General features: G+C 41.2%; 1 protein-coding gene across 1 annotated transcript in view; it reads left to right on the plus strand.

Moving 5' to 3' along the window:
• Nucleotides 1-8,523: 8,523 nt before the first annotated feature.
• The window catches only part of PPP6C (protein phosphatase 6 catalytic subunit), a 40,318-nt gene continuing 28,003 nt past the window's right edge, over nt 8,524-20,838 (plus strand). The window contains exons 1-2 of the mRNA XM_043986032.1: nt 8,524-8,639; nt 9,108-9,258. Of these exons, the coding sequence (XP_043841967.1) occupies nt 9,184-9,258 (75 nt within the window). The 5' untranslated portion in view covers nt 8,524-8,639; nt 9,108-9,183. The remainder of the gene's footprint in view (nt 8,640-9,107; nt 9,259-20,838) is intronic.

Genomic DNA, 20,838 nt, shown 5'->3' on the forward strand with positions numbered 1-20,838 from the left:
TAAAACGATTGTGAAGATCTGGTTTCTGCAATTTATAGTCTCAGAAAGTTGCCCGGGGCACTGAGAGGTTAAGAACCTGACTTCTTATGGGTCAAACAGACCCTATTATATAAGTGGCAGAGCCAGGCCTCCTGACTCCAGAATCAGCTCTCTTTCCACCACACCTTGTTGCTACTCTAAAAAAAAGTTTCAAACCCTGCTAATTTTACTGTTCCTGGAAAGGTGAGCTAACTTGTTTCTCCCATTTAGCTGAAAAATAACAATAATAAAAGCTCACATTTCTATAGTGCATGTTTCTGGAAGCATGAGGGGTTCCTGAGAATTATTTTCGTAATCATAGGAAGAGGTTTTAATTTCTAATGTGTAGTAAATATCCACAAACATACTCCATACAAACAAAAGCTCTTTGAGAGAGGGACATCAATAATATCTGAGAGTGAAAAGAAATCCTGAGAGCAAAAAGTTTGAGAGCTGCTGTAATGCTTTAAGGTGTACAAAACACTTTCCTTAAAACCCTTACAAAAAGGCCAGTAGTACAGAATTATAATGACTATTTTGTAGATGAAGAAACTGAAATGATTCACTGGTGATCAGGACTGAAATTGTCTTCCTCAGAAGGTGTGAATACAGTTGGGGTAGTCAGTTTCTAGATCCTTCCTCTGTGCTTGGTGCCTTGTTAACTTTTTGGTCCTGGCATCCAAATGTCTATAAGAAGGTTTAGAGCTGAAAGGAACCTTAGAAATCATCTAGTCTAACCACCTCATTTTACCGGTTAGGAAACTGAGGTTCAGAGAGAGGGATTAACAAGTAACATGAGAAGTTATTAAGTAATGGAAAGAGTACTGTCCAGTTTAAAAAAAAAAAAAGAGCCAGTATCTTTTTAGTGTTCAAATTCCTAGTATTCTGAGGACATTTCCATATTCAGAAAAAAATTTTTTTTCAGGATTATCCCCAAAGTAATTCTTCTGTCTTTCAGTAACTTTAAGGCACTCCTTTTTAAAAAAATTTTATTTTTATTTTTATTTTTTTTAGGTTTTGTTTGTTTTTGGTGAGGCAATTGGGGTTAAGTGATTTGCCCAGGGTCACACAGCTAGTAAGTGTCAAGGGTCTGAGGCTGAATTTGAACTCAGGTCCTCCTGAATCCAGGGCCAGTGCTCTATCCACTGTGCCACCTAGCTGCCCCTTAAATGTCTTTTACCAATTCATTCAAAAACCATTTAATGCCTACAATGAGCAATGCTCTGTGGTAGATTTAAGTGCTAGGTACTAAGCAAGATAAAAGACTAATTAAGACAGTCCTTACTCATGAAATTTACTACAATCCAATAAGTCATATATGTCATACAGCAACCTGCTGTCTGCAAATAAGGTTTTTTAAACAGAGATCTATGCTATAATAACTCCCATTTCTAGAACAATTTTAAGTTGGCTAAGAGATTTTTTCAAAATTAATATTCTATTATTGTCCCTATTTTCCAGATCAGGAAACTGAGTATCAGAGAGAAAAAAATTCCTTCTTTTAGGGATATACCATTGGTAAACGTGACAAGTAAACCAAGTTCTCCTGGCTCCAAATCCAGAGTTCTTTCCCTTCTCCCAAAGTACTTTGTAGTATGCCTGCTTTCCAGAATCATTCAAAGCCATTTTCTTCTTCTTTTTTTTCTTCCTTCCTTCCTTTCTTTCTTTTGAGCAATATGGGTTAAATGACTTGCCCAGGGTCACACAGCTAGTACATGTCAAGTGTCTGAGGTCATATTTGAACTCACGTCCTCCTGAATCCAGGGCCCATGCTTTATCTACTTCGACACCTAGCTGCCCCCAAAGTCATTTGTTTTTTTTGTTGTTGTTGTTTTTTTTTTTCGGTGAGGCAATTGGGGTTAAGTGACTTGCCCAGGGTCACACAGCTAGTAAGTGTCAAGTGTCTGAGGCAGGATTTGAACTCAGGTACTCCTGAATCCAGGGCCGGTGCTTTATCCACTGTGCCACCTAGCTGCCCCCAGTCATTTGTTTTTTAAAAAGGGAACTTAAAAAGCTAGGAGACACTTGAAAGCAATAGGAACAACCTATTCTCAGGATACAATTAAGGCTTTTACCAGCAAGATCATCTTTGAAAGAGGGTGGGGGGGGGAACCATCTGGGCCCGATGACATTCAAGAAAACTTGCCCAAGTTCATTCATTCAATGCCACGGTAAAAATAACAGATCATATATAGAGCTCATTACTGTTACCACATTATCTTTAATTATCACAACTTCCTTATGAAATAGGAAGTACAAATATTATCATCCTTTTTACAGATGCGGAAACAGGCTCAGAAAGATTATTCAATATACCCAAAGTTCCACATCTGGGAATTGAACTCAGGTCCTCTCACTCTGGCACCACCATGTTTTCTATCAAGCCACACTGAGTGCACAATTTACCTCTTTAACAAACAATCTTGATGTGTCATTCACTCTTACATTCCCCATTCCAGGTACTTACCTGCCACTTAGGAGACTTTTCCCTTCTAATTTCTAGTTAGTGTCTGCTGTAGAGAGAGGTCCATCTTCCTAAGGGATCTTCACATTGTGAGACACTTAGGAAAAGTGAGCAGTACAGTACTTTGCTCAAGGACAAAAAGACATCTCGGCCTTTAGTTGCCAAACTGGTAACTGACCCAGACCAATCAAGGAGAGGGAACCGTAACAGTAATCCTTCACACTTGTATTACACTTTATATTTTTCACAACTATTTCACAGCTAACATCTTGTGGGATCCCTACAACAACCTAGTGAGGGACAGGGGTTGGGGGTAGGGTAGTTGGTGGGGGGGGACATTCAAGCCCCTGACACTTTACCTTTCTCCCATATCTCATATTAATCCCCTCCACCTACTTTCTACTACAGTCAAACTGCACTCTTCTCTGTGTTTTGAATATGCTTTGTCCTTTCCCTGCCTTTGGGCATCTCCTAATGATGTTCCCCATACCTGGAATACCCCCTTGTCCTCTTAAGCTATTGAATTTTGACCTGTATTTTAAAGCCCAACACAGATGTGAACTTCTCCAAGCAGCCTTTCCTTATTCCTTCTATTATTGGTAAGGACCTTTCACTCTTAGAATTGATGTAGCAGTTTGTTTACATGTCTCTCATTCACTAACCATGGAATAAAGTCAGCTGTATTGGTATTTTATTCCTCTTACGTAAAAATAAGCACCATTTGGAAAGAGAGAGAGAGTTCTGGGTAAGGGTCTTCCTTCCTTCCACTGCTGAAGACTACAGCCCTTTCTACAGGGTATTCATGAGTTGATATGGCTAACTTTTCATGCACTGGTGGCCAACCTTCTTGGCAATGAGTTTCTCTGTAGCTGGCTGGGTTAGTCCTCTGACAGCAGACAAACACTTTGTCCCCAGGGCTGTACTCAAAGCCTTTGCAACTGGGTGTAGGACTTTCTAGGACTCTCCCTCTAACGGGGGAGAATCTTGGAGGGGATAAATATAGAAAAGCTTTGTATGTCAGCTTTATGTAAGTAAAACCTTTCTGTAACAATTAGAACAGTCCAAAAGTAGAATGGGTTCCTTTAGGAGCGTGTATTTCCCACCCTTGGAGATCTCCAGGTTTCTACTGGATGATTGCCTGAATGAAGAAAAACCAAAAACATTTATTAAGCATTTACTATGCTCCAGGCTCCAGGTTAGGCACTGCAAATACAAATACTAAAGTGAATTCCTGCTTTCAAGGATTTTATGTTCTAATTAATGGGAAGCATGTTTTGGTCTGATAAATCACAGGAATGGTGATCAATACCTTAGGGGATTCTACTGACATATCCTTTCATGAAGCAATGGTAGTATTGATTGATTTGAATTCAGTTCCCAGGGCAAGATGAGGAAGGAAATGGGGGTGAGAAAGAGATGTAGTCATGTCAGCATGACAGAAAATGACTGGGGTGAAGAAGTATGGTCCCAGGGTAGGAGTTTTCAGCTGAGGGACTTAGCTTCTCCTGGATATGGCCTCTGGAGGTCTACCTTGGAGGATGGAGCAGGATCAGGTAACAAGGCATAGGATGGCTTGAATAGAGAAGCATGGTCTCAAGGTGAGAGATTGGATTGTTCACCCAGGATCACTTCTGTCCCAGTTTTAAATTTTTTTTTTTTTTGGCAGGGCAATGAGGGTTAAGTGACTTGCCCAGGGTCACACAGCTAGTAAGTGTGGTGTTTGAGACTGGATTTGAACTCAGGTCCTCCTGAATCCAGGGCCAGTGCTTTATCCACTGTGCCACCTAGCTGCCCCTCACTTTTGAAATCTTGCTGTCATCCTGGACTCCTCATTCCTAATTATCACACATATTCATCCATTTGCCAAATCTTGCTGATTCATTTCCACATTGTCTCTCCTATATGTCCCCCTTTCTCTACTCATACTGGCACCACCATAGTGTATACTCTTATTGTTCCTTGCCTAGAGCAGGGCTTCTTAAACTTTTTCTACTCATGACCTTTTTGTGAAAAAATTTTATGACCCTAGGTATATAGGTATACAAATCAAACATTTACTACCAAATTTTTCGCAACCCCCACATTCAATTACATGACCCTTGAGACCCTCAATTTAAGAAGTTTTGGCCTAGAATATCACAATATTGTCCTACTGGTCTCCTTATTTCAAGTTTTTGCTCTCTCCAGTCCATCCTCTATATGTCTGCTAAAGTGATTTTCCTAAAATGCAATTCTAGACATTTTATTCCACTACTCACTAAAATTGCATGTCGTTCCCTTTTATCTCCTCTGTCTGCTACGTAAAGTCCTTCAAAACTGATACCAACTGCCCCCCAAAAATAAACCAACAACAACAAACTGATACCAACCTTCTTTTCCATGCTTATTATACATTATTCTCCCTCATTAATAACAGTAGCTAGTATTTATATAGTGCTTCATGGTTTGCAAGGCATTTTATAAATTTTATCCCATTTTATCCTTACAACAACCCTGGAAAGGATAGAAATAATCATTTATTAAGCACCTATATACCAGTCACTTTGCTGAAAATGTTACAAATATTATCTCCTTTGATACTCACAGCAGCCCTGAGAAATAGTTTCCCTAATTATCTCCATTTTACAATTGAGGAAACTGAGGTAGAGGCAATGTGACTTACCCAGGGTCACAGAGCTTGAAAGTATCTGAGACTGAATTTGAATTCTGTTGTTTCTGACTCCAGGTCAAGTCTCCACCAACTAAGGCATACTCATTCATTCTACAGTTTAGCCGAGCTAGTTTTTTGTTGTTTTGTTTTGTTTTATGAGTGAGGCACTTGGGGTTAAGTGACTTGCCCAGGGTCACACAGCTAGTAAATATTAAGTATCTGAGGCCGGATTTTAACTCAGGTCCTCCTGACTCCAGGGCCGGTGTTCTATCCACTGAACCACCTAGCTGCTCCTTTTTGTTGCTTTTAACACATGAAGATCTACAATCCTTGACCCTCCTACACCTAGAATATATTCACTCCTCATCTCTGACTCTTAGAACCCCTAGTTTTATTCAAAGTTTATTTTACGTGTTACCTTCTTATAAGGTCTTTCTTCTTCAAGATGCTGGTGCTTTCACCCCATTAATCTTGTATTTATTTTGTGTTTGTTGTGGCTCATAAGGAGGCAAGAATAAACATCTCTTAGTTTCTTCTCTACTCCTCAAAGGGAGTCCTTGATTCTTGACAGGAAAGGGGAATCAGGAGGTTGGGGGGCCAGAGAATAGTCTCTCTGCCCTCCTTGGAGGGAGGAGGTACCAGATAGAATTATATCTATCTGCTCCTATAGATATTATTAGTATGGGGAATGTAATTTTTAGGTTCAAACTAAACTACTGATTTCTTTTTCTTTTTCTTTCTTTCTTTTTTTTTTTTTGCAGGGCAATGAGGGTTAAGTGACTTGCCCAGGATCACACAGCTATTTCACAGGACTGTTGTAAAGAACAAATGAGATAATGAATGCAAAGCTTTAAAAACTTTAAATAAATAGGTATATAAATGTCAACTATTATCACACCTATCTTTGAAATAATCACAGAATATGATAAACCCAAAGATCCAAGCTTTTGGAACAAAAGCTCATTATCTGACAAAAACTGCTGGGAAAACTGGAAAATAGTATGACAGAAACTAGATATAGACCAACATCTCACACCCTAAAGTAAAATAAGGTCAAAATGGGTACATGATTTACACATAAATGTTGATAACATAAGCAAATTAAGAAAACATGTAATAGTTTATCTGTCAGATTTATGGACAGAGGAAGAATTTAGGACCAAAGAAGATATAGAGAGCAATAAAAAATATAAAATAGATAATATTGATTATATAAAATTAAAAAGCTTTTGCACAAACAAAACTAATGGTAACCAAGATTATAAGGAAAGCAGAAAACTGGGAAAGAATTTTTGAAAGAAGTATCTTTGATAAAGACCTCATTTCTCAAATATATAGAGAACTGAGTCAGATTTATAAAAATACAAGTCATTTCCCAATTGATAAATGGTCAAAGGATATGAATAGGCAGTTTTCAGACAAAGAAATCAAAGTTATTGGTAGTCATATGAAAATATATTCTAAATCACTATTTAAAAAAAATTTTTTTTTTAGTGAGGCAATTGGGGTTAAGTGACTTGCCCAGGGTCACACAGCTGGTGCTCTATCCACTTTGCCACCTAGCTGCCCCTCTAAATCACTATTGATCAGAGAATTGCAAATTAAAGCAACTCTGAGGTATCACCTCACACCAATCAGAGTAGCAAATATAACAAAAAAGGGAAATGTTGGATGTTGGAGGGGATGTGGGAAACTAGGATGCTAATCAACTGTTGGTGGAATTGTGAATGGATGTAACCATTCTGGAGAATAATTTGGAACTATGGCCAAAGGGCTGTAAAACAATGATCCAGCAATCCCTTTGATCCAGCAATACCACTGCTAGGTTTATATCCCAAAGACATCCTCAAGAAGAGAAAAAGACCTATTTGTACAAAATTATTTATAGCAGCTCTTTTTGTGGTGGCTAAGAATTGGAAATCAAAGGAATGCCCATCAATTGGGGTATAGCTAAACAAGCTGTGGTATATAAGATGATGGAATATTATTTTGCTGTAAGAAATGACAGGACAATTTCAGAAAGACTTGGAAAGACTTTTATGAACTTATGTATAGTGAAGTGAGCAGAATCAGGAGAACACTGAGCACAGAGACAGCAAAATAGTTTGATGAACTGTGAATGACAACTATTCTCAGTAATACAATGATCCAAGACAATCCCAAAGGACTAATGATGAAGCATACTGTCCACCTCCAAAGAAAGAACTGATACTGATTGAACACAGGCTGAAAGCATGCTATTTTTTACTTTCTTTCATTTTTTCTTTTATTCAAGTTTTCTTATACAAAATGACTAATGTTTTACATAATTGCTCATGTATAACTTATATTTGATTGCTTATTGCCTAGTGGAAGGGATAGGGGAAGGGGAAGGAGGAAAGGAGGAATAGAATTTGGAACTCAAAACTTTAATAAAGATGTGTATTATTATTAATATGTAAATAAAGTATTGGGGCAGCTTAAAAATAAAATAAAAATCTAGATTAAAAAAGCACAGAACCCTAGAGTCTCTCTTCTGCCTCATCCTTGTATGTTAAAAGAGCAGTCCAAGAGCCTTGGAAGATGAGGGTCAGCCATATATAGAGAATCCAGAGTGCTGGATCTGTGTACTTATAGACTGAGGGGACTGAGATGCGAGCATCTAGTAGAATCGACTCATTTTAAAGAGGCAAAAACTGAAACGCAGAGAAGGGAATTGACTAGCTGAAGTTAATTGCTCAGCGGGGCAGAGTAGGTAGAATGTCGGAACTGGGAGAGAGCTTGAAGATAATGTGATCCAAAACCCTCTTTTAAAAGATGAGAACAACTGAGGCCCAGAGAAAGTGACTTGTCCATGGTCACACAAAGAACAAGGGGCCTTAGTTGGGACTGTAATCCAGGTCTCATGTCTCCTAGGACCCTTTCTATGATGCCACTTATTTGTTTACCTGGATTGGGAACCCGGTACTCAGTCAGTCAGTCCCGTCCTGTACTTGGGGCTGGCTGTCATCTGCTTAGCGCAGTCGGGAAGGACACCGGCGCACTTACGCGCAGCCCCCAGAGTATGTAGCGGAGGGGATTCCCTGTCCGGTACTAAGAGATCAGAGTTAGTCCACAATTTTCTACTATGTGCCAGGCATTTGCTAAGCAGTGGGAATACAAAGAAAGGCAAAAACAACTCCTGCTTTTTAGGAGCTCACAGTTTAGTGGGGAGATGACACGCAAACAACTTTGTACAAACAAGATATATACATGATAAATTGCATGTAACCTCGAAGGGAAGGCACTAGCAATAAAGGGGATCGGGAAAGATTTCTTGCAGAAGATGGAATCTGGGCTATGACTTGAAGGAAGCCTCAGGGAAATCAGGGGGCGGGGACAAGGAGGGAGAGCATTCTAGGCTTGGGGTACCGCTAGTGAAAATGTTCAGTGTCGGGAGGAGTGTCTTGTGGGAGGAACAGAAAGGAAGTCAGTGTAACTGGATCGCAGAGTATATTAAAGAGAATAAAGCATAGGAAGCCCGGAAAGGTACGAAGGGACTAGTGGGTGAACTAGGCTCTGAGCCGGTGGACGCGGGGAAAGGGGAGGAGAGGGACAGAATCACGCCGGGCGGGGAGGGGCAAGGTCGAAGGCTCCATGCCTTGCATGTCTAGAGAAGGTTCTCCCACGTCACAATTCAGCATCGATCCCTGCATGGGACAAGGCGGCCTTTGCCCGGCGTATGTAGGAGTATGTACATGTCTCTCGGTAAGTGCGTTTATGTGAATAAACCAGAGGTATAAGCTCTGCTTGATGTGGGAAACTACAAGTCCCAGCCGATTTAGCGGCTCTTGGGAGGACCCTACGGGTCCTGGTAAGTTTCGAGAGATCTAGTCCGTGGAACTCTTGCGACTTTCAGTCTTGAACCATTCAGAAGTAGGGCCATAGGGGCGGGCAGAAAGAAGAAGCGGAAGGGCAAACTTTTACGCCCTGACGCAGCGACGCTTATGTCTACAGGAAGTGACGCTTTACAGAGTTCCGGCTTCGGCCTTCTCCGCCGCCGCCGCCGCCACTGCGGGTTGTTATTCCTAAAATGGCGCCCCTGGACTTGGACAAGTATGTGGAGATCGCGCGACTCTGCAAGTATCTGCCGGAGAACGACCTGAAGGTAAGGGCTGGGCTCCTGGGCCGGGCCGGTGGGGCCGTGGGTCTCTGACTCCGGGGTCCCGCGCCTTCCGGGAGCGGTGCAGCTGAGAGTCCTCCCGCCCTTCTTCCCTCCTTTCCGTCCCGGCCCCCGCCCCTGTCAGCTCCGGGAGCCGCGAGGAGTGGGGGCGGCGGCGGCGCCTCCCCGCCCACCGGCGGCTTCTGTGTCCCTTCCCTTCCCATCCCCGATCTCGCCTTCCTTCCACCCTGGCCCCACCGGCTCCTGGAGCCGAGATGCAGAGAAGGGGGGAGTAGCCAAGAAAAGTCAGAGCTAGCGGGGACTTGAGACATCATCTGGTCCAGCTTCCCCCTCACTGTAACAGATGGGGAAACTGAGGTACAGAGAAGAAAGACATACGGAATCAGTAGCAGAACTTGACATGGGGGCGTGGGGTCTGGGGGGGGGCATGGACGGTCACTTGAGGTCCCCTGGGGCCTTCGGGGTCGGATCTTCCTCGCTCGCCCGGTAGTTCCCAGCTGAGACCTGGGGATGCCTCTTCCTTGCTGGTCCTCCATCAGGGGCGGGTTCCCGCTTGTTGGTGATGTGGCGGGGGACATGCCTGCTCCAGACGGGGTCCTGCGGGATGATTCGTAAAGCCCCTTCCAGCTCTGAGATGCTCCAATTCTGTCATTTAAGGGGAAAGTTACAGTTCAAGTGTTTGAAGGGTTGTCACGTGAGAGAGGCATCGCACTTGCTCCCCTTGGCCCCCGAGAGCAGAATTAGGAGTAGTAGGTGGAAGATGCAGCGATTGAGCCTCGATGTAAGGAAAAACTTGCTGCCAGACCCCACAGCTGACCCAAAGTCAGCTACATCAGACCTCCCCTTCCCTAGAGGTCTTCAAATAGAGACTTGGCCCAACTTCTTGGGGAAGATGTAGAAGGTATCGCTGCCCAGGAGTAGGTGGGTTCAGTTAACTTCTGAAGGTGGTCTGGTTTTTAGATACTGGGGTTTTGATGGCCGTTTGTATTGAAGAATTTGAAGCTCTTCCCCCGCCCCTAATAGAGAATCGCGATTAGGCTTGTTCTGCGTGGCCCCAGGGGGCAGAAGTAGGAACAAGTGGGTGCAAGTTTTCTGAGTGGCAGATTTTTGAAACTTCCTAAAAATTAGGAGAGGTATGGGACAGTGTTATGGACAGAGAACTGGGGTCCAAGCCAAGAAGATCAGGGTTTTTCTTAAGAGTCTTTGACATACACAGTGCCTGTGGCTTTGGGTTAGTCACTTAACCTCTCGGTGCTTGAGCAGCTGTTTAAGACTATAAATTGCCAACTTGGTAGGGGGAATTTCCTCATCGGGGATTAAAGCTAATTTTTTGAGGAAGATGTAGAGTTTGTTTCAGTTATGGTAGGACCAGGTCATTTCTGAGGTCCTTTCTGACCAATTTTTTGTGATTCTATTATTTACCTCTCCTTAGAGGGGGGAAAAGCCATTTTCTGAACCTTGGAGAGTCGGGAGAGTTCAGATCAAGCTTTTTATCTCTCTCTTTCAGATTCTAGCAGCCTACCTTGTTTTGATTGAGCTGACAAAAGCCTCTTTTTAGACTTAACCATACTTGCTGGGAAAGAAAGTTTTCTACTTTGTTGTAGAGTCTGAGTGCACAATATTTACGTTATTGTTAAAATACCATAGTAAATAGAGATTTTAATTTAATTCAAGAAGGTGAAATAAAGCATGTTTCCTTATTTCCCTCCCATCCCCAAAATTGGGGTTGGTTTTAAGATATAACTAGACAGACTTACTTGCTGGTTGTATTTGTCTAAAGGTGTGGCAATGTAAGCTCCTTTGTTAGAATGGAAGTTCCTTGACAGTACAGATTGTTTCATTCTTTATATCTCCAGTGTCTCAGTGCCTAGCATAGTGCCTGGTACATAGTGGGTGCTTAATAAATGTTTATGGATTTGACTGGTGCCACTTTTAGTTGTTTTAAAGTTGAATTCTGGAGGGCCCCCTCCCTCCCAGTTGTTCCTGGTATTCTGCCATGTCTTAGTAATTTGAGAATGAAGGAATTTAAATCTTCAGAATATTATTTTGTTTCCTGAGTGGTTTCTGTGTTTGTGTAGTGCTTAGGTGTTTGTACTTACAAGTGCGTACTAGTGCCAGAGTATTGGTTTACTCAGTAAACTTTGATCAGCTGTTTGCTAAGTGGTTAGCCTGTAGGCAGGTTTCTATCCCTTTTTGACATATTAAAGGAATTTGTCAATGTAAAATGCAATAATTCTGTTCTGAAAAAGAGGAGTCATGCTTTTTTTACTCTGCGAATCTGCTCAGTTCATGAAATTTACACTTAAGTGTAACAGTTAAATGTAAGCTTACTATGATTTTGTTGGTAGCATTGTCCAGAACAAGTTAAAACTTTTATTAATGGTGGAACTAATGATAACTCTTTTAAAAATCTATTTTATTTATTTATTTATTTATCTATCTATCTATTTATTAATTTATTCACTCATTCATTTTTTTGAGAGGCAATGGGGGTTAAGTGACTTGCCCAGGGTCACACAGCTAGTAAGTGTTAAGTGTCTGAAGCTGGCTTTGAACTCAGGTCCTCCTGAATCTAGGGCCGATGCTCTATCCACTGTGCCACCTAGCTGCTCCCCCACTCATTCATTTATTATTCATCCATCCATCCATCCATTCATTCATTTATCTATTGATTGATTGATTGATTGTGGGGCAATGAGGGTTAAGTGACTTACCCAGGGTCACACAGCTAGTAAGTGTCAAGTGTCTGAGGCTGGATTTGAACTCAGGTCCTCCTGAATCCAGAGACAGTGCTTTATCCACTGTACCACCTAGCTGCCCCCTCAACATTTTTTTAATAAGATTTCTAGTTTCAAATTTTTCTCCCTCCCTTCCCTCTCTCCCCCCTCCCCAAGACAGCAAGCAATCCGATATAGGTTATACATGTACAGTCACATTAAACATATTTCTACAACTAATGATAGCTCTTATTTATTCATTCATTCATTCATTCATTCATTCATTCATTCATTCATTCATTTATTTAATGATAACTCTTAATAACTCATTGCTTCTAGGAAGAAGGTGTATCAGTTGATTTGCTTTGTGGCTAGATTCACTATCTTTTTGAATACTCAGACCAAAACACCTACCCTTTCATAGCCACTGCATCCTTCTATGTAGTGTCTCCTCCATTAGAATATAGGAAAGTTAGGGACTGTTTCTTTTGTATTCCTATCCCTAGCACTTAACCCAGTGCCTGGCACATAATAACTGCTTACTAAATAAATGCTTTTTCATTTATTCTTTAGCACTTTAAGGACTCTCTGGGAGGTAGGGAGTTCAAGGTTGTTTTTTTTGTGTGTGGGGGGGGGCAAGGGGGGTTAAGTGACTTGCCCAGGGTCGCAGAGCTAGAGTGTGTGTCAAGTGTCTGAAGCCGGATCTGAACTCAGGTATTCCTGAATCCAGGGCCAGTGCTTTATCTACTGCGCCACCTAGCCGCCCCCAGGAGTTCAAGTTTTTAATCTCCATATTACAGATGAGGAAATGGAGACTCAGAAATTGATTGAGTTGCCTAGGGCCAAGGGACAGAGCAAGGATTAAAATCTGACTCTTGGATCCGATTCTAGAGCTCTTTCTTCTATACTACACTGTTTCTATACACTACTGAATTTAAGAACAGGGAATAGATGTGAGGTTTGGTTTTCTTTTTCTTTATTAGATACAAAGCTGTTCTAATAATAACATTATTTGAAGTCTGATACCAGCTTGAAATTGTGCATTAAAATATTTTTGCAAATAACCTATTATTGTGTTAGACTTTAGAAAGCCCCAATGTGCTCTACTTAGCTTTCTGTCCCACCCCTTCAAACTAAGGAAAGTGTAGTTGTCATCACATTTCATTTCCTTTGTGAACCCAGTTATTTTCTACCTAGTTTAAGCTGTCATGACTTTTCTGGGCAACAACAGATAAGGAAGTTTTTTGTGGGTTTGCCTACAAAACGAGACCTCCCTATTGGAAGAGCTTTATGGGATATATTTTGTAGGATTGTTGACTTTCTGCTTGTAGAAATCAACATTTCATTGGTGAGGTGACCATGGTCAAAGAATTCATTGCATGATTCTTCCCCCTAATGGGGATGAGCTATGTTGTCCTTAGCTGGGCTAGCCCATGGATGGCAGACAAGCTGGATTTATACTGGAAGTTCTTCCAGGTTGGTGAGACTTGCCAGAGCTTGCACTGTACTTATATAGCCTTTGGGAATACAAGGTCATTTATTTTTTGGTGGCAGTTGCAATCAGGATTAAGTGACTTGCCTAGGGTTACACAGCTAGTAGGTGTCAAGTGTCTGAGGCCGGATTTGAACTGAGGTCCTCCTGAATCCAGGGCTGTTGCTTTATCCACTGCACCACCTAGCTGTCCCACAAGGTCATCTTTTTACCACAGTCATCATAGTATGACTTTTGTACAGCTTGACAAATTTCAGTTTGTTGCAGGTTCATGGAACATGGGGGAAGAGAAAAGGCTCAGAGTACTCTAAGCCTTGGTTTTCTCATCTCCAAAGTGCACTAGACCTTCTCTAGGGTCTCCTCATCTAGCGCTGCTACCTAAGGAATTTCAAGGGCAATATATGACTATATTAAAGAGAAGGAAGCAGATAGATAAACATTGAGATCATTTAATGATCATTAAATGCCATCCCTTTCATGAAGACTTCCTTGATAGCTGTCTTCTTCCTCATTCATTACTCAACTAGTTATTTTCTCTGCTCTAATTAATTTGTAAAGTAATAATGTGCTTTGTAGTTATGTGTTTAGGTCTTATCAATCAATAAGCATTTATTTAAGTACCTGTTGTGTGCCAGATATTGGATATACAAAGAAAAGAGAAACTTCTACCTTTAGGGAACTTTTGTTCTATTAAGAGAATATATTCACAGACGAAAATAATGGGTATGTACAAAACAGTACACAGTAATGGGCAGTACTAACAACTTATGGTAGCAAGAATGATTTTTAGGAATTGGTGCTTGAGGAGGGAAGTTCAGGGTGAGGAGGGAGTCTATTCCTTGCAGGGGAGACAGCCTTTGCATGAAGACAGGAGATGGAATGCCATGTGAGAGGAGCAGCAAACAAGGCCGTTTGACTGAAGTGGAGAGTGCTTGAGTGTGGGGGTGGGTGGGGAGGTGAGAGTAATATGTTGTCAATCTGGAGTTAGTTATGAAGGAGACTTTTTTCTCATATAAATATTTTATTATTTTCCAGTTACATTTGGAGATAGTTGGCAACATTTGTTTTTATAAGATTTCTAGTTTCAAATTTTTCTCTCTCCCTCCCCTCCTGCCCCCCTCCCCCCCAAGACAGCAAGTAATCTAATATAGGTTATATATGTACAATCACATTAAACATTTCTGCATTAGTCATGTTATGAGAGAAGAATCAGAGCAAAAAGGAAAAACTTCAAAAGAAGAAGAACAACAATAGAAATAGTATGGTCCAATCAACATCCATATTCCACAGTTCTTTTTTTTTCTGTATTTGGAGAGCGTTTTCCATCATGAGTCCTTTGGACCTGTCTTGGGCCATTGTATTGCTTAGAAGAATCAAGTCTGTCACAGTTGATCAACACACAATGTTGTTGATACTGTATACATTGTTCTCCTGGTTCTGCTCATCTCACTCATCATCAGTTCATGCAAGTCCTTCCATGTTTCTCTGAAATCTGCCTGCTCATCGTTTCTTACAGCACAATATTACATTTATATACCACAACTTGTTCAGTCATTCCCCAATTGATGGCCATCCCCTCAATTTCCAATTCCTTGCCAATGAAGGAGTTCGATTTTGATCATGAGGCAATAGGGAGCCACTGGAGCTTATTGAGCCAAGCTGCATGGTTAGGAATATCAATTTGGCAACTGTGTGGAAGATAGAGTAGATACAGGAGATCCTGGGTGCAGGGTGAGCTTATATAACAGTGAGAGCCTTCCTTATTTAATCTTTGTATCTCTTTGAGGACCTATCACAGTGCTTTTGCATAATAGGGGCCTAATAAATGTTTGTTCAGTGAAGGAATAAATGAATTCCAGAGAAAAAAGAAGTTTGTTCTGGTATGGAAATTAAATTAATTTCTTACCTAAATTATTACTTTATTTTTGAAGTGGCTAAATTGGAGTTACTCATTTCAAATGGATCTGCGACTTTACTGATTTGGAAGTTCCTTTCCAACAAGCACGGAAACCCTACCAAGCTGGTCTATTCTATGTGATTTTTGTCCATGCCTAAACAGAAGTAGTTTGCCAGACGGGAGTCTGCCCAACGTATTGGAGGCCTTCCTTACTTTTTCCTCTTGGAGGTACTAGAATAAATGGTAAATTCCAGGGTGTTTAGGCTAATCAACAAGATGTAGATATCCAGGACTGGATGGCAGTATGAAAATCTTTCAGGTTGTAATGTGTAGGACTGTAGGTTACAATCTCCATATTCTGCTTTACAAATTGTTGTCATTGCCTTTGTCCTTTATTCTCAGAGAGAACCTTGACATTGGGGTGATGTCATGACTTGCAGTGAATTGGATTTAAATGCGGGAGGGCTGTGCAGGGTCAGCAACCTCACTCTTTCCTCCAGAGCCATCTGGGTCCAGTGGCAAGATATATATCAGGACGACTTGGATGGCCCCAGATGTTTAAGGCAATTGAGGTTAAGTGACTTGCCCAGGGTCACACAGTTGTCTGAGGTGATACTTGAACTCAGGTCCTCTTGACTCTGGGGTCAGTGCTCTATCCATTGTGCCACCTAGTTGCCCCAATCTGGTTTACAAATAACCTGTTTATGGAAGAACTCATACTTTTTTGCGGGGGAGGTGGTTTTAACCTGCGATTTAATTGTTGTAAAGAAATCTTTGGTGAGGAAACTCCTTCTATTTACGTGGTTCCTCAGCTGCACTTCAGCTTAGAGTTGGAGTATTGCTTAAAGCAGGGCTTCTTAAACTTTTTCCACTTGCAACTCTTTTCCACTATGCAACCTTGGGCATTTAGGTATATAAAACAGGTATACATAACCTTTTTCTGTTGCCAAATTTTTCACGACCCTTCACCCCATTCAGTTACAAGACCCCATGTGGGCTCAAAACCCACAGTTTAAGCTAGGGCCTAAAGCACACAGAGGTTTAAGTGACTTCCTAGGGGACCAGTTTGTCAGAGATGAGACTTGAATCCAAGTCTTCTGATTTCCTCATTCTGAGGCCAAATCACTACTCACTGTGCCCTGTTGCCTTGCTTACCAAACTTGCAATTAAATAAACATTTGTTAAGTACCTCATATATAAAGCAGTGGTTTAGACCGGATGCAAAGAGGAAATGTGACATAGATTGTGTTAGAATTGGCAGAGGCCAATCTAACCTCATCATTTTACCAACAAGGAAAATGAGACTCAGAAAGATGAAGTGACTTGCCCTGGATCACATAGATATCAGAAACAGTATTTGAACCCCAGGTCTTCTGACTCTTGGTGAGGGCTATTTAAAGTTAATTATACTGTCTCTCCTATTCTAAAGATGTGGACATCTTTATAGGGTCTTCTATAATTCTGTTGGGTTGAAAACTATGAGAATAGATTCCTTTTCTTATTTGTTTTTTTACATCAATTCGTTTTTGTTTTTGTTTTCTTTGCAGGTGATGAGGGGGTCAAGTGACTTGCCCAGGGTCACACAGCTAGTAAGTGCCAAGTGTCTGAGGGCAGATTTGAACTCAGGTCCTTCTGAATCCAGGGCCAGTGCTCTATCCACTGTGCCACCTAGCTGCCCCCTTCTAATTATGTTTAAAGGGTTTGGCTGAAAAGTACTTGGAGGGAAATCATACATAATAACCAAAACCTGCCCCCAAACTATTATATTTATAACAGTTCCCAAGGAACTGTTCCCTGTAACACTGTTCAATTAATATTGTGTTTGAGCGAGTTTGTATCAGAAGTTGCTGGATCAGTGTGCTACTGTGGCCAAAAAATCTATCAGGAAGGGTATTAGAAATGACATAGACACATTGTCCTATTCCTGTATGAAACAAGTATTTGATCAGCGTTCTGAAGTCTTTCAATACTATTCTTTGGGTGGTTGAGGCTCATGGTGTTTACTTAAACTCTTCAGATTTTAGTTATTTCTTCTTTTAAATGAAATTGTTAAACTAATTGGGTTTTGTTTTTTTTTTTTAGGTCCTTTCCAGCTCTTAAATCCTATAATTTAGTGATTGGGGAGGTGGAGGTGGAGGTGGGTCAGCCATTTGGTGCATCTGAGCTAGTAGTTTCTTTTTTGTTTGTTTGCTTTTTCGGGGCAATGAGGGTTAAGTGACTTGCCCAGGGTCACATAGCTAGTAAGTGTCAAGTGTCTGGGGCCAAATTTGAACTCAGGTCCTCCTGAATCCAGGGCCAGTGCTTTATCCACTGTACCACCTAGCTGCCCCTGCTAGTAGTTTGTATGTTGGAGGCACCAAATGATACTTTGTCAGAGTGTGGTTGGTTTCTATACTTCAGAAACTAAGGGAGTCAGAAATTTTAGATTTCCTTAGTGTCTTTTGTGGTTCAGTCATTCAGACCAGCTCTTTTTTTTTTGTTTTTTTTTTTTTTTTGGGTGAGGCAATGGGGGTTAAGTGACTTGCCCAGGGTCACACAGCTAGTATGTGTCAAGTGTCTGAGGCTGGATTTGAACTCAGGTCCTCCTGACTCCAGGGCCGGTGCTCCATCCACTGCGCCACCTAGCTACCCCATAGACCAGCTCTTTTTTGGGTCCCTTTATCAATAGATATCCCTTCCCATTGAACTTTGTTTAGAACATAAGCTTCTTGTTGGCAGGTACTGTTTTTGCTTTATCTTTGTATCAGTTCTTAGAACAGTGCCTGGCACATAGTAATAACTCAATAAGTGCTTACTGATTTGTTAAAGAAATAATCTTAATTATGAAGTAGCAAGTCTATTTATTTTATTTCTTTCTGTCTTCCAAAAATGGCCCCTTGTTCTCATATTCTGGAATTTGCTTAACCAAGTGGGTTTTGGTTATAATCTAGTTTTTTTTTTATATTTTAAATATTTTAAAATATTTTTGTTGAGGGCAGCTAGGTGGCATGGTGGATAAAACACCAGTCCTGAATTCAGGAGGACCTGAGTTCAAATGTGACCTCAGACACTTGATGCTAGCTGTGTGACCCTGGGCAAGTCATTTAACACGTATTGCCCTGCCAAAAAAAATGTTTTTGTTGATATTTTCTGTTGTTTACATCACCATAGTATCCCATATCTCTTTGTAATGATTGGAATGATGCCACCTACTGGAAACTTACTATAGGAAAGCTCCACCATGAGGAAAATGCCTCAGAGGGCAAGTCCATGTGGCTTTTCCTTGGCGTCAGGAAGTGATGTTTGCTCATGGGTGCTGTCTATCAAGGCTACCAGCCAATCAACTTGAGGAGCCTCCTATTTTCTGGGAGGAGACAGGAAGGAGGAAAGAGGGCCTGCGGAGAGCTCTCTCTTTTTTGGATTCCTGACTTGATGGTGGTGGCGGCAGCAGAGGACTTCACAGGAAGTTTGAGGAAAGATAGGAATGCCAGGCTGTTGGAATTCTGTTCTCAATCTTTTTCTTTCTGTTTTTCAATAAACCCTTAAAAACCTAAACTCGTTTTATCAGTGATTTTAGTCAGTTTCCCCCAAAACTGGGGGAACAGATTAGAATCCACATTTAGAATCTTAAATTACACATCTTTCCCCCTCCCAGAGACCCATCCCATATGACAGTGTTTTGTTTTTTTGGGGGGGCAGGACAATGAGGGTTAAGTGACTTGCCCAGGGTCACATAGCTAGTGTCAAGGGTCTGAGGTTGGATTTGAACTCAAGTCCTCCTGAATCCAGGGCTGGTGCTTTATCCACTGTGCCACTTAGCTGCCCATAAATAGTGTTTTTAAAGATGGGGGGAAACGCATAACTGATGGTTTATTGAAAAGTCTGAAACTGCAATGTGCAACACATTTGGACTTCTCACCTCCATGAAAGGGTAGGTTGGAGGTATCTTCTCATATCTGATCTTTGTAATTTTGTTACATTAACTTTTTTTTTTTTTTGGTGAGGCAATTGGGATTAAGTGACTTGCCCAAGGCCACACAGCTAGTAAGTATCAAGTGTCTGAGGCTAGATTTGAACTCAGGTCCTCCTGAATCTAGGGCCTGTGCTCTAGCCACTGTGTCACCTAGCTGGCTCTGTTACAATTTACTTTTTGTCTTTTGGTGTGTCATTCTTTCCATTTACATTGTTGTAGTTACTGTAAATTCTTCTTTCCACCTTTGATCAACACTCCCCATCCCCCCCAAACTTGGTGAACAGGGTGTTGCCATGTTCTGTCCATCGCCTCTGTATTTTAGTCTTGGTGGAATGCTACACAACTCCTGAAATTCTCTCCTCCCCTTCTCCCCATCCATGCAAGGTGTCCTGTACTGTCTTAACTTTCTCTGTTCCTTGGTTCTCTGGTCTGGCACTAGCAGTTCAGAGCTTTGCAGCACTGGTTTTTCTGGATTACCATCTCCCAGGAGGCTTTTGCTCTAGGAGGACTGTGGTCAAGCTGGCTGTCTAAGCCGGAGCAAACTTCAGCAGGCATGCAAACTTCCATTACTTAAAGCCAGAATTTCCATGGCATTAGAAAAAGAAATGGGGGGTGGGGTTGGGGGGTGGTGACAGACCTTGGTGTAGAAATATGTTTTTGTTTGATTTTTGGTTTTTCTTTGCGGGACAGTGAGGGTTAAGTGACTTGCCCAGGGTCACACAGCTAGTGTCAAGGGTCTGAGGTTGGATTTGAACTCAGGTCCTTCTGAATCCAGGGTCGCTTTTTTTTTTTTTTTTTCACTGCACCACCTAGCTGCCCCCGTAGCTTGGTTTTTGGTGTAAGACTGTTTTTGTTGTTTTTTAAATTGTGGATGTTCTAGACCATAGAAGCAGCTAAAATTATTTTATTTTTGGTGCATAATTTCTGTTTTTGAAGAGATTTGAAAGGTCATGGGGATTGAAGAAAATATTTGGTCCTCCTATCTTGTTGTTCATGTGATTTAGAAATTGGTTATAATATATTAAGAACAATCATCGTTTATGACTGTCTGGCAAAAAAACCCAACCTTGGTTGGAATATGCTGAGTGTTCCAATAAAGTTCCTTTCCTGCAGTAACAGAATTTTCTACCCCATCCATGATGTTATAGATTCTTATCAGGTAACAAATTGAATTCATTTATTAAGCATATACCATGTGTATGTGTAAGTTATTAGGGATACAAAGACAGAGGCTAAAGTCTCTGCCCTCAGTATCCTACAATCTATATGTCTTCAGCCTAGTACATTTAGTTTTTTTCTTCGCCATATAGTGTCACTCTGTTCTTTTAATAATTTTATTCATACCTCTCTGGATTGCTGATATTAGGTTTTATCTTTCTTGAGGTGGTAGATTGGAAACTGCATGCATTAGTCTAGGCATGGACAACACCTTGCATTCATATGGTGTTCTTTTCATTGTTTCCAGTACCCTTCCTGATCCCCTTTCCCCTCCTTGCTTTTATGGACA

This window comes from Dromiciops gliroides, chromosome 2, assembly GCF_019393635.1.
Source record: "Dromiciops gliroides isolate mDroGli1 chromosome 2, mDroGli1.pri, whole genome shotgun sequence".
NCBI classification, from domain to species: Eukaryota; Metazoa; Chordata; class Mammalia; order Microbiotheria; family Microbiotheriidae; genus Dromiciops; species Dromiciops gliroides.